Source organism: Echiichthys vipera, assembly GCF_963691815.1.
Source record: "Echiichthys vipera genome assembly, chromosome: 6".
Lineage (NCBI taxonomy): Eukaryota > Metazoa > Chordata > Actinopteri > Perciformes > Trachinidae > Echiichthys > Echiichthys vipera.
The window spans coordinates 24,322,691-24,350,553 of NC_139831.1; the positions used below are offsets into that span (position 1 = coordinate 24,322,691).

The 27,863-nt window shown below is 39.7% G+C and overlaps 1 protein-coding gene across 1 annotated transcript in view; it reads right to left on the reverse strand.

The window, feature by feature from the left end:
- pigg (phosphatidylinositol glycan anchor biosynthesis class G (EMM blood group)) overlaps positions 1 to 27,863 on the reverse strand; it is a 79,527-nt gene that overhangs the window by 494 nt on the left and 51,170 nt on the right. The window contains exons 9-12 of the mRNA XM_083914710.1: positions 26,393 to 26,796; positions 24,118 to 24,309; positions 12,742 to 13,051; positions 6,308 to 6,471 (exon numbers count right to left, since the gene is read on the reverse strand). Coding sequence (XP_083770836.1) covers positions 6,308 to 6,471; positions 12,742 to 13,051; positions 24,118 to 24,309; positions 26,393 to 26,796 — 1,070 coding nt within the window. The remainder of the gene's footprint in view (positions 1 to 6,307; positions 6,472 to 12,741; positions 13,052 to 24,117; positions 24,310 to 26,392; positions 26,797 to 27,863) is intronic.

Below are 27,863 nucleotides of genomic sequence, written 5' to 3' on the forward strand. Positions count from 1 at the left end.
AACAGGAGTCATCAGAGGAGGAAAACACCGCAGAGAGCAAAGCTACGAGCAACTTCCTGTCGGACAATGCAGAAAAGTTTATATGTGAACCAAGGTCATCCTAAGCTGCTTTATGTTTTCTGAACGATGATGTGAAATCAGTAAAGCTGCAGATTGTTTGAAGATTCATCCATTTTCACATTTTGGAGATTTTACCTTCCGTACCAACCCAGGAGAAAAGTCTGATCCAATTATCTTCTCACAATAATACGGAATGCTGGCAAATTGTGATAAAGAAGTTAATGACTTTAAAACCTGCATGATGGGAGGAGGGGTGCAGTGAGGAGATTAGGAGATGATGTAAAACCAAACACACACCGATACACAAAGACTTGTGTACGTTAGACTTCATCTCTGACGCAGTGAAACACATGAATTAGCGCAGGGATCGTGTTCATTCAACCAGGCAGAGACCCAGCTGAGGGGGAGGAACTTCAAGCCTTTTCCCAAGACAAGAGAAGTAGGAGACATGGGAAGCAGTCCAGTTTGGAGGTGGGAATTCAATCACACACACATACAAACACACGCACACGCACGCACGCACGCACGCACGCACGCACGCACACAGAGACCAAATATCAATAATGAGCTTTTTTGAATTCAATACTGTGGCCCACAGAAACAAGAGCCTCGGTCTGAGAGGCAGAAAAGATTCGATAACATTTGATTAAACAATATTAATGACTTGCAAAACTACATCTGTAGTTTTTTGTACATTGAAGAATGCATATATACATACATATAGAATATATATATTCTATATATGTTCATTTATATTCAAGTGCTACTACTACAGCACATGGGTTATCCTAGATATATCCAATTATATATTATATATATATTATTATATATTATATTATTATATTATTATTATTATTATATTATATATATTATTCAATCATCTCGTCCTTTAGTTGTACATTTTTTTTCTGTTCTTGACCTGGTATTACCCTGAGCCTTAAAAAATAGAATAATTCAAATAAAACAAGTAGACTTGTTTTGCAGTGTTTCACATAATTTCTGTTAGTTCTGATGACATTTTAGCCACCGACTACATTCTGTAGATGTGGTGAATCATCATTAAGTTAAACTAATCAATTGAGGCAGCATTAGACCAGCAACTCCTGTGTTCTGTGAGGTAAAATAACACTTAAACCAATACTGAGTGACTATAATATTTTTAGCTGCTGGCCCCGCCCACAACAGTACGCTGCTTAGCTTCTGTGCTGGAACTCCTGTTTGCTTCTCCAGACTGTATACGTGCCAACCGCCATCTGCTGTCGGTAATAAACTGAATAGGACCTCATATGACCCCACTTGAAAAAAATCTGAACCATCCCTTTAAGCTCTTTAACTAATGGCAAGTTCCACATTTATTCATTTCTGTGTCCTACCTCAGAGTGCTACTATAACCATAAAAGTCAACCTCTCAGGATGTCATTCTCTCACTGCAGAAGATGAGCGACATGACATCTTCATTGTTTCAAAGTTTTCCAAATGACTGAGGTGATCATTGATAACCGCTACTCCCCGCACTGAATTTTCCCCTATCTGGCATACACAGATGAAAAAGCTCATGTCAGAAGACCTGTAGAGCCAAAATGCATTTATGAGGCATCATTTGAAAGGTAAGATCGTTTAGTTTCTGAAAATATGCTTGTTTAGCATGTGGCTGAAAGACAACCCAAACTACATCAGTTCAAACACGGTTCAAAGCTGTTGTGTTTTTTACCTGTGTCCAAATGTTTTTACTAAAACAGTAAAGCATTTAAATGACTAAAAACATTTTACATTCAGTCAAATGTTGTGTTGGCTTGTTCTGAGGGAGGGATTCGATGTATCTCAGCTGAAATTTTTCAACGTTCGACACAGTCAGAAAGAGAAAATGATTGGCTACAATCGTCATGATTGAATCCTCGTTAGACCACGAATGAGTCAAATATGATGCAGCTATATTGATGTTCCACACCGGGAGCACTTGCTGCACTTTAAGGGCTGTCCCAGGGTGAAAACTAATTTAAAAGAAACTGGGAATACTTTCGTTTTGTAGGCCGCAATAAAGGAGAAGGAAAAGTACTTTCTGTCCAAATGAGTTTGGTTTCTGTTTGACAAAGTTATCAGGCAGTTGGCAATGGATGCCACACAACAACATTCACAACTTGGATACATTTTTATGAAAACTCATTTTGATTCTCTAGAATGGTGGACAATTAAGGACTAAAATGAACGTAAATAATCGAGGCATAGACCAGTGTTCTGAGTTAACGATCACCAAACAGGTCAACTTTAACTTGATGTCCTTTATCCACCTGTTAGAAAAGAGAAAATCATGTGACACAATGATCAAAGTGAAGAAGAAAAAAAAGAAGAAGTCTATGCAAAACAAAAATCTTTTGGACTGAATGAATTATTTTTCTTGCATCATAAATATGCAAAAGAACACAATGTAACATGAGCAAAATGAAAGATAAATGAAGCACCGACTGGGGAAGATCCCATTGCTTGAAATCCTCCTCCAAACCACTGAAATAAGAGTTTGATGGAAGGCTACGCTGAGCTTTCATTACATTACATGCACAGATGATCACCTGTCTGTCACAATCTCCACTTGTGCTTTTTCACTGCTCTCCACTAAAGTAATTCCAATGAACCAACGCAGCTTCTTGGAAATCAAGTAACAGGGGAAACGGCCTGAGTTGTGTTCATGTCAGAATATCTTACACTTTAGAGACAATTTTAATGACAGTACCTAAGTAAAGTGGTGTTGATGGGTCTCTTCTAATTGGCCAGTTTTGAATGATCATGTGCACTAAAACAATGAAAACACTGAAGGCGAAGAGGAGACCCGTTAAAAAGCTATCGATCAAAGTGTCATGTACTTGCCTTGTGGTTGAGCTGCTAATGCAGATGGTGCAGATAATGTCTAATGGCTGAAGTCCCTGCCGAGGCCTCTAGAGGCTGCAGTGAGCATTGCAGCACACAATATGAAAATGATGCAAGATTAACTGATTAGACTATTAAATTATTGTTTAAAATAAATTTTTGATGTTTGGTTTGGGTACATTTTAAGAAAAAAAAAACGCTAATTTCTCTGATTCCAGCTACTTAAATGTGAATATTTTCTCCTCTATGACAGTAAACAGAATATCTTTTTTTTTGGACATTTGAGGACATCATCTTGAGCTTTGGGAAACACTGAACGACCATTTTTTTCTTTTTATAGACCAAACAACTAATCGAGAAAATAACCGTTGACCAAACAACATACAGGTGATGTGGCTATTCAGAGGATAAAACCACTGTGAATGTGAGAGTCTGAATTCAGTTTCTTTAGACGTTACATTTTAGGCCGTGATTTGAACTTGTATAAATTCCCCTGTGTTTTGTTGTCATTGGTTACTGTGAAGTGATTTGATGTGAGATCCTGTCATGCTTTCCTGCATCTAGGAGAAAATCAACGCCCCAGCTTTGCCGAGTATGACATGGAGTAGCTTCAGCTTGGCTTTACTTTTCATTTATAACCCCTCTACTACTGCGGTGCTACAGGGAAGATGATGGAGGTCATTCCAATATAATCACCTTGGAAATGTGAATGCTTAGGTTTTGACAATGTCTTGTCATGAAGTCACAGGAACATTTTTTACCTCATTGTCGTGCTAAATGAAAGGTTGAGAGGTCACCGACATAACAGTTGTTCTCTGAAGACCTTTAATATCCACATCAAATCTAATGTCAAGTCAGCCAGGAGCTGCACTGCTCCAACGTGTTGGGTGGACAAATCAAATCAAAATCAACTTTGTCATCTCTAGGCTCTGCTGCACAAGAAAGATGAGTAGAACTTTTTAATCAGAGACTGGCTGAACTGTTAAACACATCATATTCAAATGTGCAATCAAAAATGATTAAGAATATAAATCATGCATGGGTATACACACCCTCTGCAGTCTCATTTCTATGGGTCCTTTGTGCCAACAAAATTCTCACTTTTTTTTTTTAAAGTAGTGACTTTTTAATCACAAGGCTGCAGCCTTAGTTCTATCAATGTATTTCTGTTACTGGCATTTAAACAACAGAGGCAGGTTAACTCCTTTTATATCAAGATCATCCTTTGTGGACATTTAAAAAGAGTTTATACTTTTGGCTCCATCAATGCGGCAGCTGTTGTCCATACACAAACCTCATCACTCAGCACTGTGCAGAGGCCTCATGCTGAGGGGAAGCTGTAGTTACTGGCTGCATTTGCACACATACAGAACCCAGCTACTGGCCTCTCTCCAGTTAAGGTCTTTACAGGTTAAGCTGTTTACATGCATCTTTGATACCCTGCAAGCACGTCACCTTGTTGCGGAGAGTAGATCCATTAACAAAATATTTCTATGCACCTGTACTGTCCCAACCCCAGAGAGGATTCAGAACGGAAAAAAGAAACAACCAACACAGAGGTAACTGGAAAAGTGATGATGCTGAATTGCTGCACTGGCACAGACAGTAGAAATCAAAGTAAAAGAGAGTAGCATGTTGAAATTATATTATACCAGTGGTTCCCAACATTTGGCTGCCCTATAAGACGAGCTCAAGAGCTCCTGCATTGACACCACCTGTTCAAAAAATGCTCAATGAATGGATTATGAACTGGATGTTAGTATTTATTATAACAATAATGCTTTCATAAAAGTTAACAGTAAGTGATTGAGAGGTCTTGATGGAGTTGAACTTTATACTACTACCATTTGCAATGACACAAGCTGGATGTTTTAACCATTTCCATTACTTCCAGCTATTTATTTCAACTTCTCTGCTTGTGTGCTAACACACACTCTTACAACTCACAGGTTAATGGGCCCCTTACTGATTATTGTAAATATATTATTGAAGATCAGCAAACAATTTGTTATTCTATTTGGTTGTTAATTATTGCCATGACACAAGGGTATGCACACCAAAAGAGTGTGCATACCCTTGCGTTAAAGCGTGTCGTCGAGGTGCCAAACTCGAATGCGGGGCTTTTAATTTAAAGATGGATAAGTTCAAAGGTCTTTTGTTAAATAGTTACAAAAGTTTGAAAAGGCATCTGCAGAACATGAAATAAGTTCATTACAACACAACTGAGAACATTACAGCCACGATTACTGATAAAAACAAATAAGTAAGGGGGCTTTACTCGACATTTAGAGCATTAATATAGCAGCAAACATATTTTCTATGTAAAGATATAGTGGAGTGATGGTGTCCCGAGCAGACAATGAAGTCACTCTCCCTCTGTGTGTTGCAATCGGAGTTTCTCTGTTTTTCATGACGACGGCCAGGAAGCGTTTGCATTTTAGTGCATGTTGTATTGGGGCATAATCAGTGAGAGCCGTGTGGTGGCAATCCCAGTTAATGAATGGATTAAATATGTATTGATATATGCTTCCAAAACAGGAGATCTTAAAATTCTACAGTTGAGAATGAATATTTTGCCAGCAGAATCAGATGCATCATCAATCACAAAGATTAAGACTACTGAATTCTGGAACTCTATAATTTACTAGACCTATATATTTTCTTGAGTTGTGTACTTAGATTATCCAAAATGTTTCCAACCATATTCAAACCAGAGACATCTGTAATTTTATTCAAGTTAACGGTCAGTTAAATTTGGTAACCTGTCAATGACGTTATGTAACCTTTACCCCCTCTAGTTGCTTTAACATCCAACTGTTGTTTGTGTTGTTCACTAATGATGGAGCATGATTATTCATCGCCAAACCTGTCCCCGTAAAGCACAAATGTACGTATAACTCGTCCATGAACATGATTTCAGTCCCGTCAGATTTCAAATATCCCCATTAGGAGGCTGTATACCAGGCCGTGCAGCCATGTATGGTCTATGGCATTCCTGTGGCAACACAGAATGCTTTGTTTCTATGCCCCCTGGCATTTTGGAGAATACTGCAATGGGTAACACGTTGAGCATAAAAGCTTACTGTAAGTGTGCGCTCTCTGTGGAGGCGAACATAAACAAAGCTAACGTCCTGAGGAGGCTTTTACAGCGAGGACGTTCCTCAATTATTGACTGAAACGTAGCTCAACCATGTCATGTGATATGCTACTTCAGTACACTTTAAAAACTAATACTACTGGGACCACTAAAGAAATTACAACATTACAAACATCCAGGAATTCTTATTATAGACACTACGGACTATTACATAGAGGTGACATTACACACATCGGCCATAATCCCAGAGTACAAATGGATGCATGTGACGTTAAAAGAGACACTCACCTATCTCTCTCTGAGCTGAGGTAGCAGACGAGGTGACACGCCCAGAGCAAGGGCCCTGCATAAGTGCTGAGGGCTGTTAAGAAGATGGCGGGCGCTTCTATGTAACTTTCCAGTCCAACAAAGCCGACTGAAATGTCGATGGTGGCGATGTTGTTGGAATTGCCCTGCAGGAGCACAAAGAAAATCTTATTTTAGCATCACCAAGGGTACAGGAATAACTAACTCTGTATACAGACAAAAATGAGCACACAAAGATCTTTGGATGAAGCTTTGTAAGCATTTCAGAGCTCTAAAGAACCGGCCCTCTGCTTTATCATCATTACTCTGAGCTTCTGGCGACTTCCCAGCGGCCCAGTTGTTGTTTGTGTTTTCCAGTCCCTGACCAAAGCAGCTCACACAGATTTCTGTCTGGAGCTGGACTCTTTGTGAGAGCCACTCAGGCTACTGTGGAAGTGTGCATACGCGTACGTGCCAGCACACACACTTTGTTTTTTTGTTTTGCTTTATAAAAACCGTACATATCCGTCTTATTTAAGACTCCAACCAATTTCCAGTACCTCTGAAAAGAGCCAAATATGCCTGCAGTGAATACAAATAGTAAACCTTTTAGAATTTGTTTTATTTTCTTCTTTTTCAGAAATTAATTTCAAGCTATGTTGCAATGATGATGCAGATTTGTAGCCATAATATAAAAGGTATTTGGTTCTGTAAATGTAAGATTTACAAAGAGAAATATATCTTTGTTCGAATTTTATAATATGAAAACTGTGTGGATATGACAAAATGTTTCATAGCCATAAAAATATGTTCAGGTTGTTAAGATATTTTATGAGCTTGATGTTTTATCAGAAGCTCAACCAGCATCAGAGTGAATCATTACAGCTTTTTTTTAGAAATTAAAACCTTTTTGAAAAAGGCTTCTTAACTCCAGTGAATCTAAGCACATTACTGAATCTAAATACAATCATTTTTAGCCCAACATAAAAACTTAAAAAAGCAAAACAACAACAACATACAGGCAACGTAATCTATGTTCATATTTGTGCTGCTCAGCTGCTGACTGATATTTCTGGATGGCACCTTGAGATGACTGAAATCACCTGTGTCCTGTGTTCACCCTTCGGAGACGCAGCCTTTAGACAAATCAATCAACCTGCGCCACTGAACCGCTCCGCTGAGCAACACTGTCACAGCTCTTCCTTCAACATTCAAATAGGCTCATTTACAGTATTTTAATTCTGAAAGTGTCCTATATTAAGCAACGTTTAATCTCCATGTGTGTAACAAGTGATAATTAAATTTAAAATTCACTGTGACATGTATGCTCCACTTCTGACGATCCATGAGCAGCAACACATCAAGTAACGGTTTATTTCCCCTCTGTGCACACATCTGTGATCACAGAGGAAGAGAATATTAACAGCTGGCTCCATTTTAAACAAACACACAGTCAGTTTCATTGAGCAGGTTGGAAGCTGCGTATGGATGTTTTCTACTTGCTTTCTTGCTGAAATCCTCCAGTGATGTTTCAGTGGTAAGAAGTGCATTCTGCACCATCAACAAATCGACAGTCAGCGTTTTTACTTTATAAATGTATTCCCATGTAATTACTAATTACCTGTTAATACACAGCTTGATTAAATACTCAGCTCTGACCAATTCTGGTCGATTGTGACATGGACTCAGTTCTGATCATAACTCTCTGGAGGGCCATATTTAAATATATAAAATCATTTTTTAATCCCTATTTTGTCCCAAATGATTGATTACTTTAGTATTAGCAGAGTAATAAGCAGGAAATGTAGAGCAAGACGGTTATTGCTGCAAAATAAACCCAGACAGGGTGATGCAGGACCCCGGAGAAGGGTTTGATTAGCAATAATGAACACCTCCCTCAACATTATCCCTTTCTTTGAAAATGAAGTCAGTAACCCACTCCAAGTAGGACAATATTTATGTAACATAACTTTAGATTACCTCAATACCAAATACGGACATAACTTGAGCTGAACTGATGTTGATCCCCTTTTCTGGGGAATGAAAGAATTTTTCCCCCACTAATGTTAGAGGTCATGATAATAAATCTGGACCTCTGTTAGATTGACTCCATTTGAGATCCGATTGGTGTTGTGTGAGACTCATGAAGTGTTGTAATGTTTGCAAATGTGCATGGTAGTATATCGTACTTTATTTCAAAACGTAGTTTTTAATTGTAATCCTGCTAATAATCCCACTTTTTATAAAATGTATCAGTAATCTTATCCATATATCTTTTTTGTAACTTTAACAGAATGCAGTTAGCTTTTCTTTGTATTATAAAGTAACGCCGTGCCATATATTCTGTTACCATCCAAACCTGATTGTCAGGGACATGCTAGAGAGTATATGCATGGCATGCAAAGAAAAAGATTGAATTTGAAGAGAGTTCCAATGGAAAATTGTAAACAGATTTTTCCGAACCCTTCAAATCCTTTCCAAAGTGGACCCCAATCAAACAAGTGCATGTTGAAGGAAGTTTGGAGAAGAGTCTACTAAGCATCTATATGTATTTTGAAAGTGCCCTCTCTTGCATAATTTTTTGGGACTTATATATAACTTAATGTTTGGTTTTCAACGACCCAGGATCCCATTGCTGGCCATCCTTGGGGACATCCCAGATGCAGTGTTGAGCAGGAAGAGATATACCTGCTGCATATACTTCTATATTTCTTATAACATTGAGCTAGCTTAAAAAAGACCCTCCAACATATAGAGGCAGCCAGTAGTTAAAAGAGTTTATACAATGGAAAAAATAACTTTCATGCAGAGACTGCAAAATGCACAATTCACAGACCGATGGTCACTTTGGCTAAGGTGTGGCATGCATTGGAAACATTTCAACAATCTCCATTGTAAGTAGCTTTCTGGTGAAGTGTCGGGTAACTGCTGCAGCTAATGTAAGTGCTTTGGTTCTATACTATGTTACTTATCTTTGTTTGTGTGCCTGTGAGTTTAGTTTTCTTATTTTTATTGGATAACTAATTATTTACACATGTATGTGCAAGAATATAGGTGTGGTTGGAAGTAAAGGTGGAGGTGGTGCTGTAGCAGGGAGGAGAGGGATAGGGACATAAAGTAAATCAACACGGACAAGTTCTGGATTTGCATTTAGCAGAATTTAACTGTTCTGAAAACTAATGTCTGTAATTTGTGTGATGGGGATAGATTTAAAGTGGAGTTTATCAATCCGAATAGTGTTGTGTGCACCAGAAAGTATCCCCAAACAGAAATATCTATTGTAACATGTTAGTTTACAAGAAGTTCAGTTCGGAGCGCTAAAAACGTCCTTGTGAAATGGCTGAGTAATGTGGACGAAATCTTCTGACTGATATGGGTCATTTAAGAGCTCAACAATAATATATTTCATATTTAGCATGTTTTTTTCATGTAATTAAATATTAATTAAATACTTGACAGTTGAGAAGTAGGCTACTGAGTATTTCCTCATTTTGTTAAGAAGTTTAGTGCCACATGAAGAAAACGTGCATGGATCAGAATGTAAAGCGTCGTCCAAGTGTCGTAAATATTGCTGGCACTCAATCTGCTCTTTTGATAGACGATAGAAACGATATAGAAAAATATATGCAATTTTATTTGGTTTTGATGATATATGTCATCCAATGATCAAATGACCTTGACGGCCAAAACCTCTACCCTGGAGATAGTTAATTCATGATGTGATTTAAGGTTTTTGTGACATTTGTGATGTCCGCAACCTCCTGTGTTTGTGTGCTTTAAGCTGCCAAACACTAAGGACACTTCTAAAAACAACAGCCTTCTGCCAAAAATAAAACCTCTGAAAGAAACAACAGAAAAACTGTACATTAACTTCTTACAGCTACAGCCCAGAGCTCACTGATCAGTTGTTACTGTACTCGCTGATTAGATTTTAATTTAACATCATTTTGATTGTTCGGCATGACACCAGTTTTTGTTAAACAACGTTAAATCACACGTGTCCCGGTTTACAGATCCATTATGGTTACAGCTTCGTTGAGAGCGTTATTACTCAAAGGTCTGTAATTACATGCCTGGGCGCTGAGGCTGAAAATTGTCTGGTGGTGGTCTATTCCCGAGCCCATCCCAGTATTAATGACCCACGGGTGATGACTGTTATTAAATAGTTAGCGATGTGGAAGTTCATTGTTGACAACAATACACATCTGCTAACCAAATATGTGTCCAGGGTGCAGGTTCAATCAAAAAGGCAGGTATCATATCTGCCTTAGAGGAACATTCAAAGCTCATAATTCCATAACACATCCACAGGAAACAACGGACCCAGTTGGCCTTCATGCCAGTGCCAGACGAAGGTAATATAATTTACACATAAACACTTTCTCTGCCCAGAACTGCACCTTTTAAAGTATCCAACAGTTTATCAGTGGTGATAGCTTTCCTAAATTTAGCAACACTCTGTGACAGGGCGTTCAATTAGATGTCTCTTCTAATCAGACAAGAAAAACCTACTGATTTGTTGGGAATAAACTGAACTCTCTTTGCAGATTGAGGTGGTGGCTTTGGCTCCTATTCACATCTTCACACCTCTGTCCTTCTGGTGTCTGCACCAATAGGTATTCCAATTTGTGAGATGGTTGTAATTTGTAAGCTGGTAATGTTTGATCTTTTTTTCGTCTTAACAGCAAGTCTTAGTTTTAGATTTACTGCAAGGTGGATGTTACAGGTCTGGACTATAATCAAAGTTATTTCTGTAGGGGGGTTCACATAAGCTTGTCTGGATTAAATACTTAACATTTAGCCCCCCACTGCCTTATGCTTTTTCTATTATTACTCTGAAGCAGTGGCGGCTGCTGGTCTTTCAAGAAGAGGAAGCTACTTTTTATGGCCTACATCATAAATGTGTTTGTTTATTTATATGTAAATTCCACCCTTCGTTCCTTTTCAAGAAAATGATCTGTGACCTTGTCGCACCAACTAGGCGTCTTTTCCAGGGACTCGACCAGTGTCCTCTCAATGGCAGCAGAGCTAGGCTGCTTAAACGGCCTTGGCCCAGCTTGAGCTGCTGCGCCAGGCTACTGTGAAGTGTGACTGCCTGTGAGTGGGAGTGATTGTGACGGGGGAGAAGCTCCGCAGCTGCCGCTGCTCATTTGGGAAAGAAACCGCAGAGTGACAGAACAGAGTCTCCAAACACAACACAAGTCGTTTTAAACAAAGACAAAGTCTCTGGGGATCAGTAAAGTCTCCAGATCAGTTCAGAACAACGGAATGAAAAACTTGGAAAATGCTCCACTGGATGTTTATTCTTCAAGATCGCTGATTCGCTCATTTAGCTGTCAATCAAAAAAGGATTCCGCCTCAGACAGCTCATCCAATCATTATGCAGAAGCCGAGCGTCCAGGCCAGCCCACTGCCCCATAGACCCCCAGAGACGCTGAGCGTCCGATGGGCGGGACAAAGCCCAGCATTTATCCAATGAGCGTCTAGTTGGCTGCAGTGGAACAACCCGCTGTACGCTTCCCCATTGAAGTCAGGAGAAGCTGAGCGTCCGACTGTGTAAAGGGCTGTGGTGCTGACGGGATGAAGGAGAAGAAGAAGTTGGGCCGGTTACCTGGCTTTCTAGTGCGTATTTAGTCAATTAAATGTACACACAGCAGTACATATTTCACCGCTGTTTTTTTTTTCTTTGGTGACATTTTAGGGGGAAACTGAGCTTCATGTAATAGTTGGTAATATACCGTATATTAGTAACACTGTGAGAAAATAGAGGTTTTGGTGTCTGCCCACACAAACATCACTTCTTTTTGTCTTGAAGAAATTAAGAGCCAGATTTTGATTGTTATATGAATGAAAGTACATACAGATTCTACATAACTTAAAATGTCCCATGTTGTAAAACTTTTATTTATTTATTTATTATGAAGCAGGTTTAGATGTTATATAAATACTGTTAAAGTATCAAAAGTTTCACTCCACAGAGAAATGCACACAGCCTGTATTCAGAAACTGTGTCTTTAAACGAGCCGTCAGGACTCCAGTTGTGATGTCACAACTTTACTATATAAAGGTAGAAAGTGACGCTACAGTGTCGTTACAGTCATTCCTCGACTGCAATGACGGTGCAGAGAGATGCAGAGTGGAAAAGCAGACGACACGAAAACACTGACCAATCAGAGCAGACTGGGCTTTTTCCGGAGGGGGTCTCAAAGAGACAGGGGCTAAAACAGAGGGTGAATACAGGCCTATTCAGACAGACAGGATGATAAAAATAACATTACGTACATTAAAGCATGTAAACATGTTCTAGTATAAACCTAAAAACAAGTATGAACCTGAACATGAGCATATCTAAAACACCTTCTACTGTGCAACATACAGTAATACTGCAGACAAAACAGCTATTAAACCTTGCTATCACTGACATCATGGTTTCTTACCTGAAAGTAAAAGAAGGCCTGACCAAACCAGTAGTGCATGATGGTGGTTTGGGCTGCGTCGTAGTGGAGTTTCTTCCAGATAAACTGAGCCATGAGCGTCTGGATCAACAGGCAGCAGCAGAGGACCGGCAGGTTGTGGGCACGAAACAATAGCGAAACCAACAAGACCATGCCACTGTAAATCTCCCATAGTCCCCGGCTCTTCAGCTTGGCATCTGCTGTAATGATCTGTGAACGCAACAGGTCTTTGGTTCCCGTGAAGAGAATGCCCAAGATGAAGACGTAAACAAAGCGAGCCTCCACTGTCCCCCTTCAAGAGAAAGGTTACAGGCTGTGTCAGTTTTGCATTTGCAGGAAGACAGTATTGATTTTTCTCTACAAAACTATTTATTCAATATTCAAGTAATTGTGGTGAGTGAGTCTGGGAATCTGGATTCTGGCAGTCTTGCTGTACCTGTCCATGCATTTAGCTATTAAAAATCCAGATTTTGGTCTGGGTACACAAGGGAAACAATTCAATTCAGGCTTAATATACTGAATGACGAAAGACAGATGCTTGTTATGAAATAAAGGTGACAACGGAGGCTGTAAAATAATGAACAAGAACAATACCAAACTAATTAACAGAACCAAAAAGCATCTTGTTAATAAATCAAATGCAACCGAGCATAAAGCCCCGACAAAAGCTTTGAAAAGAAGACTTCACACATTATCTCTGTGATACTGACGTGTCCTTGTGGGGAGAGACAACTTTGATAAATGGGCGAATGTGTCAGCTGATATGGAAAATGGAGTGTAAAAGCAAGTTTATATTTAGTGGTGTGACTCCTCATCTTATGTTTTATTTGTAAACCTTCTCGTAGAGAAAAAGTTTGGGAGCACAATCATTCTCTAATACGACAACAATCCAGTGATCTACAGTGGAACATGCTGGACCTGCGCCTCCTGCATATTTCAGTCAGACCACTTAGAGTAGGCTTTCGAAGGTCACTACTTGAATTAATTTCATAACCCTGTATATTGTTAGACAGGTTTTCCTTATATTCCTGTAGCTCATAACCCTCCTTTCATTCAGTATGCAGTGTGTCAATGTAACATTAAAAATTAAAGGAGTGACACTGGGATGAATCGCCAGAGGAAAACACTCTCACACCCATCATCACTGTCAGTGGTGTTTTCTGCATCGATATCATTTGAGAAATGTCTTATTAACATATTCTTTTTTTCCAGTTGCTACTAATATAAAAAGGTTTTTTTTTTAAATGTTGGATCACAAGTTGCACATAGAAGGGATAACAGCTCCATTGCATTTGCAGGTCTATTCTGGTATTTCAGGGGATAATCTGTTTGTTTTTCAGAGGAAACACATACTGCAGGTGCTATTGTTGTGCACTTTCTGAATAAAGAACAATTGAGTATACCAAGAAACACTACGCACAAGCATTGGAAGGCTACTAGGCTATGTTACTTAAATATCTGAATTTTTATATATAACCTTTGTGAGTAATGACTTTTACTCATAATACATATGATCAACAAAAGGGTTCTGTCAAAAGTCAAAACCAAAGAATTTCAACCTGCTATCACTCTCAAACCATTTGATAGAACTATCAATACGTATGTAATATCTAAATCTAAACATCTGAGTCTAATGTTCTCCTGGTGCTGTGAAAGGTTTGTTTGCATCAGTTATATTATTGAAGTGAGAAAGGATTGAAATTCCAATTATGAGTTGAGAAACAAATGCTAAATGTGCACGAATCTTCAGTTATGTATATGAATATTCACACCTTGCTTAAACAAATGCAGTTTAATACTGCAAGGAACGAAAAGTCAAATGATACTAATCTTCATGAAGGGAGGATTTATTGCAGTGCAGTTGCATTATTTGCATAACTAGATGTACCTAATAAACTAGCAACTGGGTCTTTTTTCAATTTCTAAGGCATAAAAAATGACAGATCTGGCCTTTAATTCTGAATCTACCCGAGGATGCTAACACTTTTACAGCACTGTTTCACAAAGCATGAAATGTCTGCCTGTAATAAAGTCCCACACGGGTGTTTTCAATCACTGTGGCTGATTTGACCTCGAGTCAGTTAAAGTTGGGTGGAGCTATGCGGAGAATAATGTGATGTCATAAAACTTGATGGACCAATAAGAATGATAACAAGGTAAGTTTGCGTTGTTCTGGCCTAACAGGTGCATCATTTGGGATTATTGTGGGACGGTGAGTAAGTGTAACTGTGAAGCCTTTTAGGGGCCATCACCACGACAACAGGGTGTTGAAAACGTTTGTCACATTTCAAAACTATGTGGCTAGTTTTAACCTACAACTAAACACATCCTCAACAGCGACAATGCACACAGTATCTGTGTTAAAAAAATGTTCATTTAAAGTCTGTAACATTTCAATCTAGTTAATTGTCTGTAAAGTTCCTATCTATTAAAAGTTGGGTTAAAACAATAGTGATTGATCATATGACCCACTAATGAAAGCACTTGTATTTGCTGCTTTGATGAAAAATATGATCTTAGTGTCTATGGGCGACTTTCCTGTGATAAAATCAAAAGTGCCGCACAGTTAGTGACGCTTTTCATGTTGTTCCATTATCTCTTCGGCCCTCCTTACAGTGTGGAGCATGTGAAGGCATCACTCCGCATCCCGCAGGTGAGAGCTGCCAATCTACTGACGCCATACAGTCGACACTGTTTGGTTTCCAAAGGAACTCTTGGAGATGAGTTCCCAGAGGCTCGCCTGCAGTTGCATCTTAATTCTGGCAAAATACAACTTTAACAGCTCATATGTGTTTCAGCAAGGTTTCTGCTCATTCTCAAAACTTTCTGCTCATTCAAAACATAGCACACATATCTGTCTACTCTGAGATTTTGAGACTAAAACTGTAATATTTCAAGAAAAAACACCAACCTGCCCTATTAGTCTGCTGTGCATTACGTTATTTCTCAGCTGATGTGGTAGCATCTAATTAAGACCGTCTGACACACACAGAGCTTTGTTTGGGACTTTCTCTGCATGAGACAAAATTAAGAGAAGCGGCTGTGCACTGCTCTTTGTCAGAGGTAGAAAACTGAAACTCACTTCTGATCAACCACTGTGCCGCTGGGATGTAAGCTTTGAATTCATGTCAGCAAGATTTAATACAGATTTAAAGCTGGGTAAGGCCCATAATAGATGCCCTGTAAATCTGGGTCTAAACTCTGAGGCTACTACAAGGTTAAAAAAAGTTTCCATGAGGCTTCCATAAAAGGCTTACTCCACAAAAATCCTTTTCCAACTATCAATAATTTATATGCCCAAAAAGTCCCAAATTGAGGCTTTACAGGAGAAGTGCTTTCGATTATGAAGGCAATTACACTTGGTCTAATTTACATTTCTGGCATTCAGCATATGCTCTTATCCACAGAAACTTACATGAAAAGATTCTTTTTTTTCTCCTCGAATCTGCTCTTTAATTAACTTGCATTTATTAATATTTGTCCAAAAAAGAGGGATGAGTAAATTAGCCCTTATAAAACAGAAAACAGACAAAAGAGTGGTTAGAGCTGCGGTGATAATTAGTTGTTTTATTCTATTTCAGAATGGATGGAGGGGAAATAAAGAGCATTAAGAGCTAATGAAGTTTCAGAGAATTGCAGCCTGAGGAAACTGAAGCTTTTAATTGAATTCTCTGCAAACAAAGAGAGATTAACCCCAGCCATTACGAATGTTTTCTATACGTTCACCTATTGACCACATTACCCCAGATCATAGCTAACATTCATTTTAAGCGTTAATATTTCCAGTCTGCAATTGCTCAAAAGCTATTTACACAATTAAAAACTCTCATGTTCACAAGCATGACATTAGAGAGAAGGCTTTCTTCTGCAGCAGGATGAAGTCTAAGCTGAAAAACTACAGGATGATAGCTGACCCTGAAGGGGTTGAGCAAGTATTGGACATTTATTATTAATCATTATGTTTTGTGGCAACCTGTTCCAAGAGAGGAAAGGAGCACGGTAATATGCTCCATACAGCACTATTCTTTATTATTCACTGCTCCCCCAACAAGGTGGCAGGGATTGTATTCATCATTATTTTATGCAAAAGGAAAAAGTGGAAAATCCTGGCCTGGATTTGATTTTATGCGAGTACAGTAATGGATTGAGCTGCCGGGCTTACTTGTTAACTAGTGTGCTGGGTGGAAAAATGGAGAGTATTATAAATCAAGCTTCTGTCGCGCATGTTTGTGATTAAAAAACAAACATTGTACATGCACTTGCAATGTGGCTGGTGTCTGCTTTACACAGAAAAAAAAAACAGGACGGGTAGCATTTGAGATCTACTTGAGATGTTAACAGTGCCTTCCCTTGGGTGACCTGTATATTTAACTCTGAAAGACCGCAGTACTAATCCACATCAGTCTGAAACAATCAACACTGAGGCATGGTCAATTCTGAAAGGAGTCTTGTTTGCTCTGACATTTTCAATGCAGAAAAGCACAAGTCCTCCGCCTTGTCTGAGCAATAAAGGCTATCTGCTGTTTTGTGTCATTTCCCCAAGCACCCCCCCCCCCCCCCCCTCCACCCACCACCCACAGTGGCTGCAGTTACTTTAAGTGTGTCCTGATTACAGTGTACCACACAGCACAGCTTTGCACCTATCAGATGCCTCAACTTTTCCACCTCTCAGCCCTTACTTAAATTAGTCATTTAGCTAGGGAGGGATAACGTAATCTATTTCCATCCAACTTCACAGACCAGCAGCACGGACTGGAACAACACTAAACGAGACTCCTGAAGCCCCTCATGTCCCTGCCCTCTCATCCTGTCCACTCAGGGTTCATACAGCTTAAGGCTGGTTAGATTAAAGTCTTTAAGACTTTTTAATGCCACTCAGAATTTAAATTAAAGGCAGATCAATTACTTTGGGTTAGGGACAACTTTGCCCAAATGTTTAATGTAACCATAGACTGTATATAAAGATGGATGATGCATCTCCACTTCCTCCCACTGCACAAAAGTGTAGCCAAAATATCCCAGATATGGATATGGCCATCTTGTAATTTTGCAACCAGAGTTTGTGCAGTAGGGATCGGGCGGTGGACCCGTACAAACACCCATCCGACCAATCTCCAGTCAATCACAGCTGTCAATCATGATGATTCACTCTGTTTTTATAGCATCAAATAACCAATACAACCCAAACGTATGAGAAAAATGAGCACTACCTAAACTACCTAGAATGTATTTGACATATTTGGGATGTTTTAAGTCTGGCCCATGTGTCATTTGAGGGCCGGGACTTTCGACCTATACTGCAGCCAGCCACCAGGGGGCGATCAAGATGCTTTGGCTTCACTTTCTGAGCTGTCAAGCCGTCTATCTTTATATACAGTCTGTAATTGTAACAAAACTATATAACAAGGCGCGAAGACGAGGTTAGAACAGATCAGGGGAACACCTGGCGTTTGTTGGTGGGTTTTCTAGGTGATTTTGTGTTTCACACTTTTTTCCTCATTGTGCTGAGTTGGAGAAATGTTTTGTATAAAATACGTAGAGCCATGTATGCATTGCTTTTTTTCAGCCATACCACAAAATCTTGGTGAAATAGCTTGTTGAATTTGCACCTCACCATAATATCCAGGGTACAGTGACAGCTAGCAGGGCAACAGAAGATCCTCTACTATGGGCATCCCGCCCAGAAACAAATAATAAACAGAAACAAAAGTTGTTGAATGCAACTTCAGAACGAAAAACGATAAAATCCTACTTCCCATGTTTTTGCGTTTTAAAGTCTTTTTGAAAGATCGATTTAAGATGTTTTCATACCAACTACGGCCTTATATTCATGAATGAAATGCATTTTAAGACTTTAAAACAAAGTTGTGGTTTTCCAATTGAGAGATGTAAGCCATCTCATAGCCAGTTTAAGGAGTAGCATGTTACAGTGGCCAAAGAGTCAATAATGCTGCATTCTTCTTTGATCCTGAAGTGTGTGGGCTTGGTGGCAATATGCAAAGGATTTCTGAACTTCTGTCAAGAGGTCTCGATGATTGGTCGAAAATACAGACACTCTAATTGTTAAGTTATTAGTATCAGCCCTCCTCAGAAACATTATAGTTATTTTGTATTGAGGAGTTTGTAAAGGTCCCCCAGTTGCCTATTAGCGTGTTGTAGTTCAGACCCCCAAACAAACGCCAAGGTCAGAGCAGACGCAGTCCTTTTCCAGAACAACAACAAAGAAGAGGCCAAAGTTGTTGTGATAATGATGTTCAGCTGAGTCTTCCAGCACAGCACATTTATCATGAAGAACAACACCGAGAGTGCATTTTGTTATGCTTGGCATCATTTGTTGAGACTAAATGAGAATTCACACAGAAATCTTTCCAGAGAGTGCCACAACCAGATTACAGGTAATGAGACATGGCAGGTCATTAAACATTTATCACAGCAGATAGAGTAATACCATATCTCTAATGTATTAATCAGTGGATCTAGTCAAAAGAAAATTAAGTATTGCATCCATACTAAACACATTATCATAACTTAATTTAAGGAATTTTCAATATTTCTTATGAGGGATGGGGTCCTATATGAACATATAAAGTTCTGCCGAAATTAGAGCAGTTGCAAAAAGGCTTGAAAATGAGTGTACTTCTCACTTGATTTATTACCTCAGTTAACATTTTCCTAATGAGTTTATTGTCTCAATAGCTAGTTTCAGGTCTTCTTCAATAAAGCATGATGTTTTTTTTTAGTAAATTATGGTCTCATTTAGAGTAAAAACGCAGGGTTTACTTTAGGGCGTGGCTACCTTGGGATTGACAAGTCGTTACCACGCCACTGTGCTTAGTGTCCTTGGGTTGTCCGTCAGACCCACCCTCTCGCGTCATCTTACCAATTGGTGACATCACGGTGACTACGTCCACTTCTTTCATACAGTCAATGGTTCCAACCTTAAATTACTGCTCATTTAACCATGAATACTTAATGTTATTGAGGGAAAATGTCAGATTTTATTTGAAGTTTTCATGGGCTTTAAAGCCTTGGGGAGTCCTACACATTGCTTGGTGAGAAAACCCGACAATCTGATCTTATTTGCTGCATTAAGAGAAGGTAATATTAGTCGCACTGGACTGAAAACTGTAGCTTGTCAAGCTGTGGTACAGAGGAGCTGCCTGGATTTCATGTTACCTTGGAAACAAGTGCTGGTGTTCCAGCAAGTGAATAAGAAAAGGTAAGACTGCATCCAATCCCCTCAACATGTTTGGTGTATCCCCTTCATCAATCACCTGCATCGGGGCTAACAATTACAGTAAATCAGCCAAAACAAGTGATTCACTGGCAGAGGAAAGCTTTAAAGCAGACGCCTGAGAATGAGGAGGGCCTGCCCACTTTGTCTGAGCCGTGGACTTTCTGTTGGATAAATCTAGGCACATCGAAGTCAAGGCTATTGAAATGCCACAGGGACAAAGTGGCAGACTTTAAAACAATGGTTACAGACAACACATCTAATTGCACTACAAACCTCACGATCAATACTTGGTCTGCTGGCAGTGTGTGTTGATGTCTTCATTTTTTTCAGGTTTATGTTTGATTAAAGAGAAATCCGTGTTTTTTTTTCTGGCACAGTAGTATGGTTAAGAAAGATAAATTACACACAAAAGCACTTTGATGAACAATGGTATAAATCAGTGGAGAATAATGATTCATTAAGCGTTACCACTGATGTGTTGCACAACACAGAATTGCCTTTGAAACAGGGTTATAAAATGGTTCACCTCTTGGGTAATAATAAGTGAAAACTGAATTCTGTGTCTGAGATTGTGTCTGTCTATGAGAGCGTGTGTGTGTGTGTGTGTGTGGGTGTGTGTGTGTGGCAGGGGTTCACAGGTGTTTTGAGACGAGTTTGAATATATTTCCATTTTAAGCGGGAACGGTATGCATGAATATTTTTAAATTGGGAACCAGCACAACAGTCCCTTTCTAGATAAAGCAGTACATGATAAAATGGGTCATGTTATGTGCAGGTGTGAAGCACACGTGTACACACACACACACACACACACGTGTACACACACACACACACGCACACACACACACACGCACGCACACACACACACACACGCGCACACGCACACGCACACACGCACACATGTGGCATTCTCGTGGCTTCATGTTTGGTAGAGGGAAGACAGAGACTGAAACAAACTTTGGCTATGATGTATAGAGGCTGAGACAGGCTTGGCCCTCAGCCAGCTGCTTTGATGTTGAGCTTTTTCCTGTTGGTATACTTCAGAACATTTGCCTCAACTTTTATGTTACCTTGATTACATATACATAGAGTACATGTTTGCCTGTCAACTGACTGTCTGGTTCATTTCCGAAGATGCCATGAAGAAGGGTGTGTGTGAGACAGAGAGAAGCACAGAAAATGAGAGACAAACTGTATCCACAGTGACATCAATCCAACTAACTCTCTGAACCGTTTATTGTGAGCAGTGTTGGCGGTTCTCAACCCCATTAGCCATTTTAAAAGATGCAACAGCGCAATTAGGCAGTTGGCACAAAGGGAAGGCGAGGAGGGAAACTGCAGAGTTGTCAGGGGGCTGTCCTCTGATAAAACATACAGAAAGAAGAGTAACCCAGGGCGACCAGACTTTAAAAAGGGTCACTACAAAGTCACATTATGGTGTGAAGAAAAAAAAACACAGCAGTGAAAAATGAAACCTTTTTGGCTTTTTCATTCCAGAGAAAAGGGCTCTGATATTCTATCTTAAATAACCGTAACACCATAGAAATTAGACCTATTGGAAATTTACAAAATTATTTGAGACAACTCAGCTGATGGAAACAATGCTAAACTAAAGTCAGAGCTATATTCTAAAAAGAACTACACAAACAGAGCTTCTCCTGAGCAACTAAGATGGACTGTGTGACTTTGTTATACGTTTCAAGACTAACGTTTGTCTGAACTATATAGGGAACTTTTGACAAGCAATCCACTGTGTGGACTAAGTCTAAAATACATTCCTGAGAAGGAGCATCGTAATGATCAACTTGTTGAGGTCTTGGGAAAATGACGAAGGACTGGGTCAACGTCAATCTTGTCAACCATACACTTCGTCAAATGGAGCCTGGGTCCCTGCATGGCTTTAGTCAGGTGTCTTTGTATGGGTAAGGGTGAGAGGTTGAGCTTTTAATTAGGTGAGCAAGTAGGAGAGACTGCCAAGGAGAACAGGAAAGGTTAGGGAAGGCCAGGTACTGGTGGTAGATGAAGGGAGGTCAGGAAAACTAGACAGGAGAAACGTGTGCAGCCCTGCACACTCATTATTTTCTGACGGGGGTTAGTAGGAGATAACTCTGTGCCAAGCTACAGTCTGCCGAATGAAAAATTACCACACTTAGGAGCTGCTTGATTGTCGATTCCCTCTATTTTTGGACAATGCTAACAGCAGCTATTACATGCACATTGTGCTAGGTGTATTCAGTGTATAAGAGGCATCAATCTTCGAGAATAAAGATTTTTTTTTAAGGCCCACATTAAACACGATCCATTATTCAGGTTAAGTTGAGGACAGAGAGATTGTCAATGGTGCACTAAACACGGAAGAGCTGTGCATCACAACAACTGTTATCACACGGTGTAAACTGAACGTGATTATGAACCTGGTATGCTTGATTGAGCTTTGAGGGTCTGAGGCAGGAGATTTTTACCCTCAGGTGTAAACCACAAGGGCTTCAGTGCAGCTGCAGGTTTAAGAAATCCAAACTCTTTGCAAGCTTTATCTCCCCACGATAGCAGGTGGAACTCAAGAGCAATTTAAGAATTGAGATTAAAAAAAAGTTTTCTTTCTAAAACGCTGGAAAAGCACCCTCCTTATCATTAAGTATTACAGTAGATGGTAGTCTCGACTTGTCAGACCAAACTCCGGCGCTGAAGAGTGGTCTTCCTACACCGGATTAACATGCTGGGATAGGAGGATTTAAACACTCTGGCTTGTTTGTTTTTCTTTAAACTTGACATACGGCTGTGCTCTATCCCAGCACTGCACTTTACATTTGGTGAGCCAGACTAAAGTAAGTAGATTGTAAAATGGCTTTATGTTGAAGCTTTTACATCTTATATCTAGGGCTGGGCAATATGATAATATACTGTATATCTTTGAAACAAAATATTTATTGCAGATATTTTTCTGCACTGTTTTTATTGCAATGCACATTTACGTTATTTGGCCCATGTCACCCAGCCCTACTTATATCAGTACAAATGTTTGCAATTTTGGTTAAAGATCATTCTGGTCCCCAATTCTAACCCCATTTAATGTGATTATTCTATTGTTACATGAAGGAGACTATGGGACTCTACAGTCATGCTGGCAGCTCTGTGAGGCTGTACTTAATGTAAATGTTAATGTCAGGAAGCTAACAGAACAACCTGCTGATGTTATGTATAATATAACTATTTAACATAAGTTGATGTAATATATATTTAACATTTTGACCTGATGATGGAACTAAAGAAAAAAGTCAGACGATCACCAAAGTTAATAGTTCGTCATGTAATAAACATCAATGTCTGCACCAAATGCCATGGCAACCATAGTTATGGAGACCAGAGGAAGAGTCAATACATGATTACGTTAATTTACGTTGGATATCTACGGCAGCTGAGTATTTCCTTTTCTCTGTCTCCTAAAAAACGTTAAATATCATCCTCCTCCATTGTGCGTCCTCTATTTGATACAAATGTGAGATCAATAAAATCAAACGTCATCAACAAAGAATAAACACATTTTCAGACCGAAGGAAAAGCAAAGATTCTCAAAATTCTGCATGGTGATCCAGAATATTTCCTCTTCATAATCCCAGTTCAATCTGTACTCTAATTAGCTGTCTCGCTTCTCTGTGTTGTGAAAATGAGACTTTGTTTTCATCAGTTACAGAGGACAAGAGCGATTGTGGCGGTGCCAGAGACTTGCGTTGGAGGAGAAAAGGACTGTCGATACTATTGCAATTTTTACCGGCTGTCAATTTATATCAACAGTCACGGATTGCGCAACTCCCCTTTCAATGTAATTAATTTAATGTAAGATGCTGTCAGACTCTTCTTTAGGACTTAATGGTACACTGGGTTGGAGAGATTTAGTGTAAGTAGATGTTAATAAAAAAGAAAAACTATAGAGCAGTTCATCATCAGATAAGAGATGTGCTTGAGAGTGTTTATCCCAAATGACACTTGCAGCACTGTAGCCTGCACGCTCAGCTGCATCACAGCAACCCAGCACTCCTGCACTGTAAATCAACTCACTAACAGGGGACAGCAGTTTGCCAACTGTTATGGCGAATGAAACCACAGGGTTCACACAAACTTACTTGGATGTAGTTCGACCGGTGTGTTGCCAGGGAAACAAGACATTGCCGACAGCTGCCCTGTAGCTGTAGACACCCAAAAGTCCGAGGGCGAGGGCGGCCTTGGAAACAACCGAGCACCGTCTTTGAACCAGGAGGTAGATAAGAACCAAACAGAAAGCAGCCAGCAGGGAGAGTACTGTCCTGTGTTCGGAGCTAGGAAGCACAACAGACAGAGAAAACACTGGGCTCTAATATCAAGGAGTTCTTTGAATTGTGTTACTGAATTTCATTTAAAAAAAACATTTACAGTGCTTATTTTATGCATTTCAACATGTGCATTATTAACCATTAAATATATAAAGCAAAAATAATTAAGTAATTTGATCAATAACAAAAAGAAAGATTAAACCTTGAAGTAGAGTATACACTGTGCAACAGAGAACATTTTGATGATATGAAATACTGTCAGTCAAATCCACCAGCAGTAGATTAAACTTTAAAGAGGCATGGGGTTTCACTTGTTCTGATTTAACGCTATATCGTTGGAAATTACACTGTCTGAGCACAGGCAGGTAATAAGACCTCAAAGGACGTATCAAAGTTGAACAGAAGCCGTGTATTTAGCTGTTCGCTGAATCAGACAGCTGAGGAAGTTGGGTACTTTTGAGACAAGATAAGGCGTAACACTGCCTAGATCTCATTATCCGAGCAACAGGCAGTGCATGTAGGAAGAAAGGGCAATGCTGGACAGGGAAAAGGTCCGAATCCACATCTCCACTCCACGATGTGATGCATGTTAAAGACGAAACCATAATCCCCTGCCCCGTGCTGTTGACAGAATATTAATGGCTCTGAAACAGTGGGTTTTTAGTGAGAAAAAATCACCATCATTTTTCTACAGACCGAGCAATCACAGAAGGCTATTTTCCCTTCTTGAATCTTTAAAAAAAAAAAAGAAAGAAGCTAAGTGGAGGTTCCTGTCAGATTCTCTGGCAGAAAAACACCCTTAAAAATGTTTCAGTGTCAGAAGAAAAGACCTGCATAATGTTAACCCTCCGTACCTTCCCTTATACGTCTGTAATGACCAAATCATTGAGGACTTATTTTGTTATTATTTCGCCGTACATTTCACTCAACCTGCCTCACCTATTTCCTACATTTCTCATAATGGCCTTCGAAATTCCCCAGAGAACTGGAGTGCACCTGTTACATTGATCGGTTACTCTCATGTGTAGGTGAAGAGACAAATGGAGATTGTCGCTTCATTACATTCTAGACTACCGTGACTACTGTCTTTGGACAAATTGGTATCTCTGCCTTTTACAATGAATGTTAAACAGGGAAAGAAGCTTGTTCACTTTACTCCCGTTGGACTAAAACTTTCAGATTACCTCAGTTCCTACAACGTGTTTATGCGGGGAATGCTGCACCTTTATTGCACCTCGCTGTTCTGTATAACAGGGACAAACACACAACAGGGGGACGCAGTTGCTCCGCTGTTAAGCAGACAGCAGAGGTACAAACAGAGCCCATTCGGTGTCTGTATAAAAGGGACAAATAAAAAATGAAAAATATAAAAATAAGTTACATATGAGGCAAGTAAATAATAGGGGAATTGTAATTTAAAAAATGTATTTTGTGTTTACCCAGGTTATCTTATATTCAATTTTGTTTGAAGATCTGAAGGAATAAAGAAAGAAGACAAATATGCAAAAATGGAAGAAAACGGAAGGGGCAAATAATTATTTACGGTGCTGTTCATGTTCCCAGATATCCACATTAAAGAAAAGCCAATAATCATCAGCTCTGCTTCCAGCATCATGTTCATTACAGTCCACAAAACAAAACAACAGCCACCAGCTGAAGACGTTGCTGTTCTTAGAGCCTTCATTTTTAATTCTACTGATAATGTTTTGTCTAAATGTGGAACCTTTTCTGTTGATGTGAACTTTGTTTGTTGTGAATGTATGTTTTCGTGTGGAAAAAAGAGGTTTTGATGTCAATGAAAGTACCTTCTTTAAATACAGGATAAAATAAAATAATCTTGTAGCAGTTGTTGAGCCTGCTCAGAGGCTGGGGGCGTGTGATTGGCTGAGAAGCAAGAAATGGGGATTGGTGACAACACCACTGTGATGAGTGACATGATGAATCGCTGGCAAAAATGCTGGTGTGAAAAAAATAACAGCCTTTTGAAAAAATAGCATTTTAAAATACAAACTGCTATAAATATATGTGTGATATAATAATAAAAATTGGTTTGTTCTCTGTTTTCTGTATTTCCAATGTTAAATCCAACCTGTTAAGCCAATGTCCCACGTCGGGAAGATGAGCCCATTGCACCCCTGTCTGATTGAGGGAGCGCAGCAATCTGCAGCAGACCAGAGTGAAGGGCGGCGTGGCTAACGCTAGCCACTTCTCAGAGCAAATCTCTGCCTTGGGGTGAGCAGGGGGATGACAGTCTTTGGAAGGGAGGATGGGCTCTTCATCATCTCCAGAGCCACTCTGCTCTCTGAAGTACTTGCGGCAGACGTCCTGGAAGACGGCGAGGCAGAGGGTGTTGAGCAGGAAGTACCAGATTTGGTGCTCTTCCTCTACAAAGCTGCTGGCCGCCAAACTGAGAGTGTGTCCGACTGTGCCGGCCAGCAGCAACGCATCCAGCTCCGTTAGTGACCACTCGCTGCCACTGCTTCTCAATGGAGACTATGAGAGGAAACAAAAATGCAGTTAAACAGAAGCTTGAGAGAAAGGAGTAAAAACAATGTGTGTGATTACAGTCGAGTGTAAACAACATTTAATGTTACTTCATTCTTGCCCTGTTGCATGCTTGTGCCGCTTCTCAGCTGGGTGTCTTATAATTCAGAAAACAGATGTCCGTAGAAAAAACACATGGGTCTCGGGCCTAGACAGTGACAGATACAATCTTGGTAGAGATCCAGATATGAGATCTCCACGAGATTATGGTCACGCTTGAAAGTTTGCTGCCTTAAAAAAAAATCTATTAAACCTTTGAACTTGAAATCATTTACAAGAGATGCAGCTACCACAACCACAAAATCCTCACTAGACACTTAACCTATTTTCACCTTGCCCACCTCTGTACTGGGGCTCCACTGGCAGGTATAATTGTTCAATTCAGTGGGATAATTATTCGAAGCAAACAACTGCTTGGGTGATCATACCAATCCACTTTAAAAAAAAAAAAAAAAACCTAATGTAGTGACACTGACATTAAATGACCCGTGTACTTCATGATACAAATGTTAAATTTGCAACCACTTATTCCTGCTTTAGTATCTTACCCACATCATTTTAAAAAACCTGTTAAGTGATGCATGCTGTACAGTTACACATTCAAAATGTATCAATCGCTCTACAGTGTGTATTAGCTTGCAGGCCCCTTTTTTTTGCCATACTGCAGCAGACAACAACTGTGAGCTGTCATAAATTCATAAACTGTGGTTGGTCACTCGCGGATGTTTCACATCTCTAAAAACTGATGTTTGTCCAGTCGCATACTTGTGTGCAAATGATTTGGTACAGTGGTGACGGCGCACCGCCAATGCAAAGGGAGTTCAAATTACGTTCAGCCAACCTCTTAGTCTAACAGCAATAATTTAGCCTTACAAACATCTACCAAATACAGACATGCATCTTAGCCTGAGTTCACCTTGATGACTTAGAGGCTGAGCAGCTGTACTTACACTATCTGCAGGCTACAGTACCAGTGCTCTGTGGGACTGAACTGTTTCATACTTGTCCCCACCCAT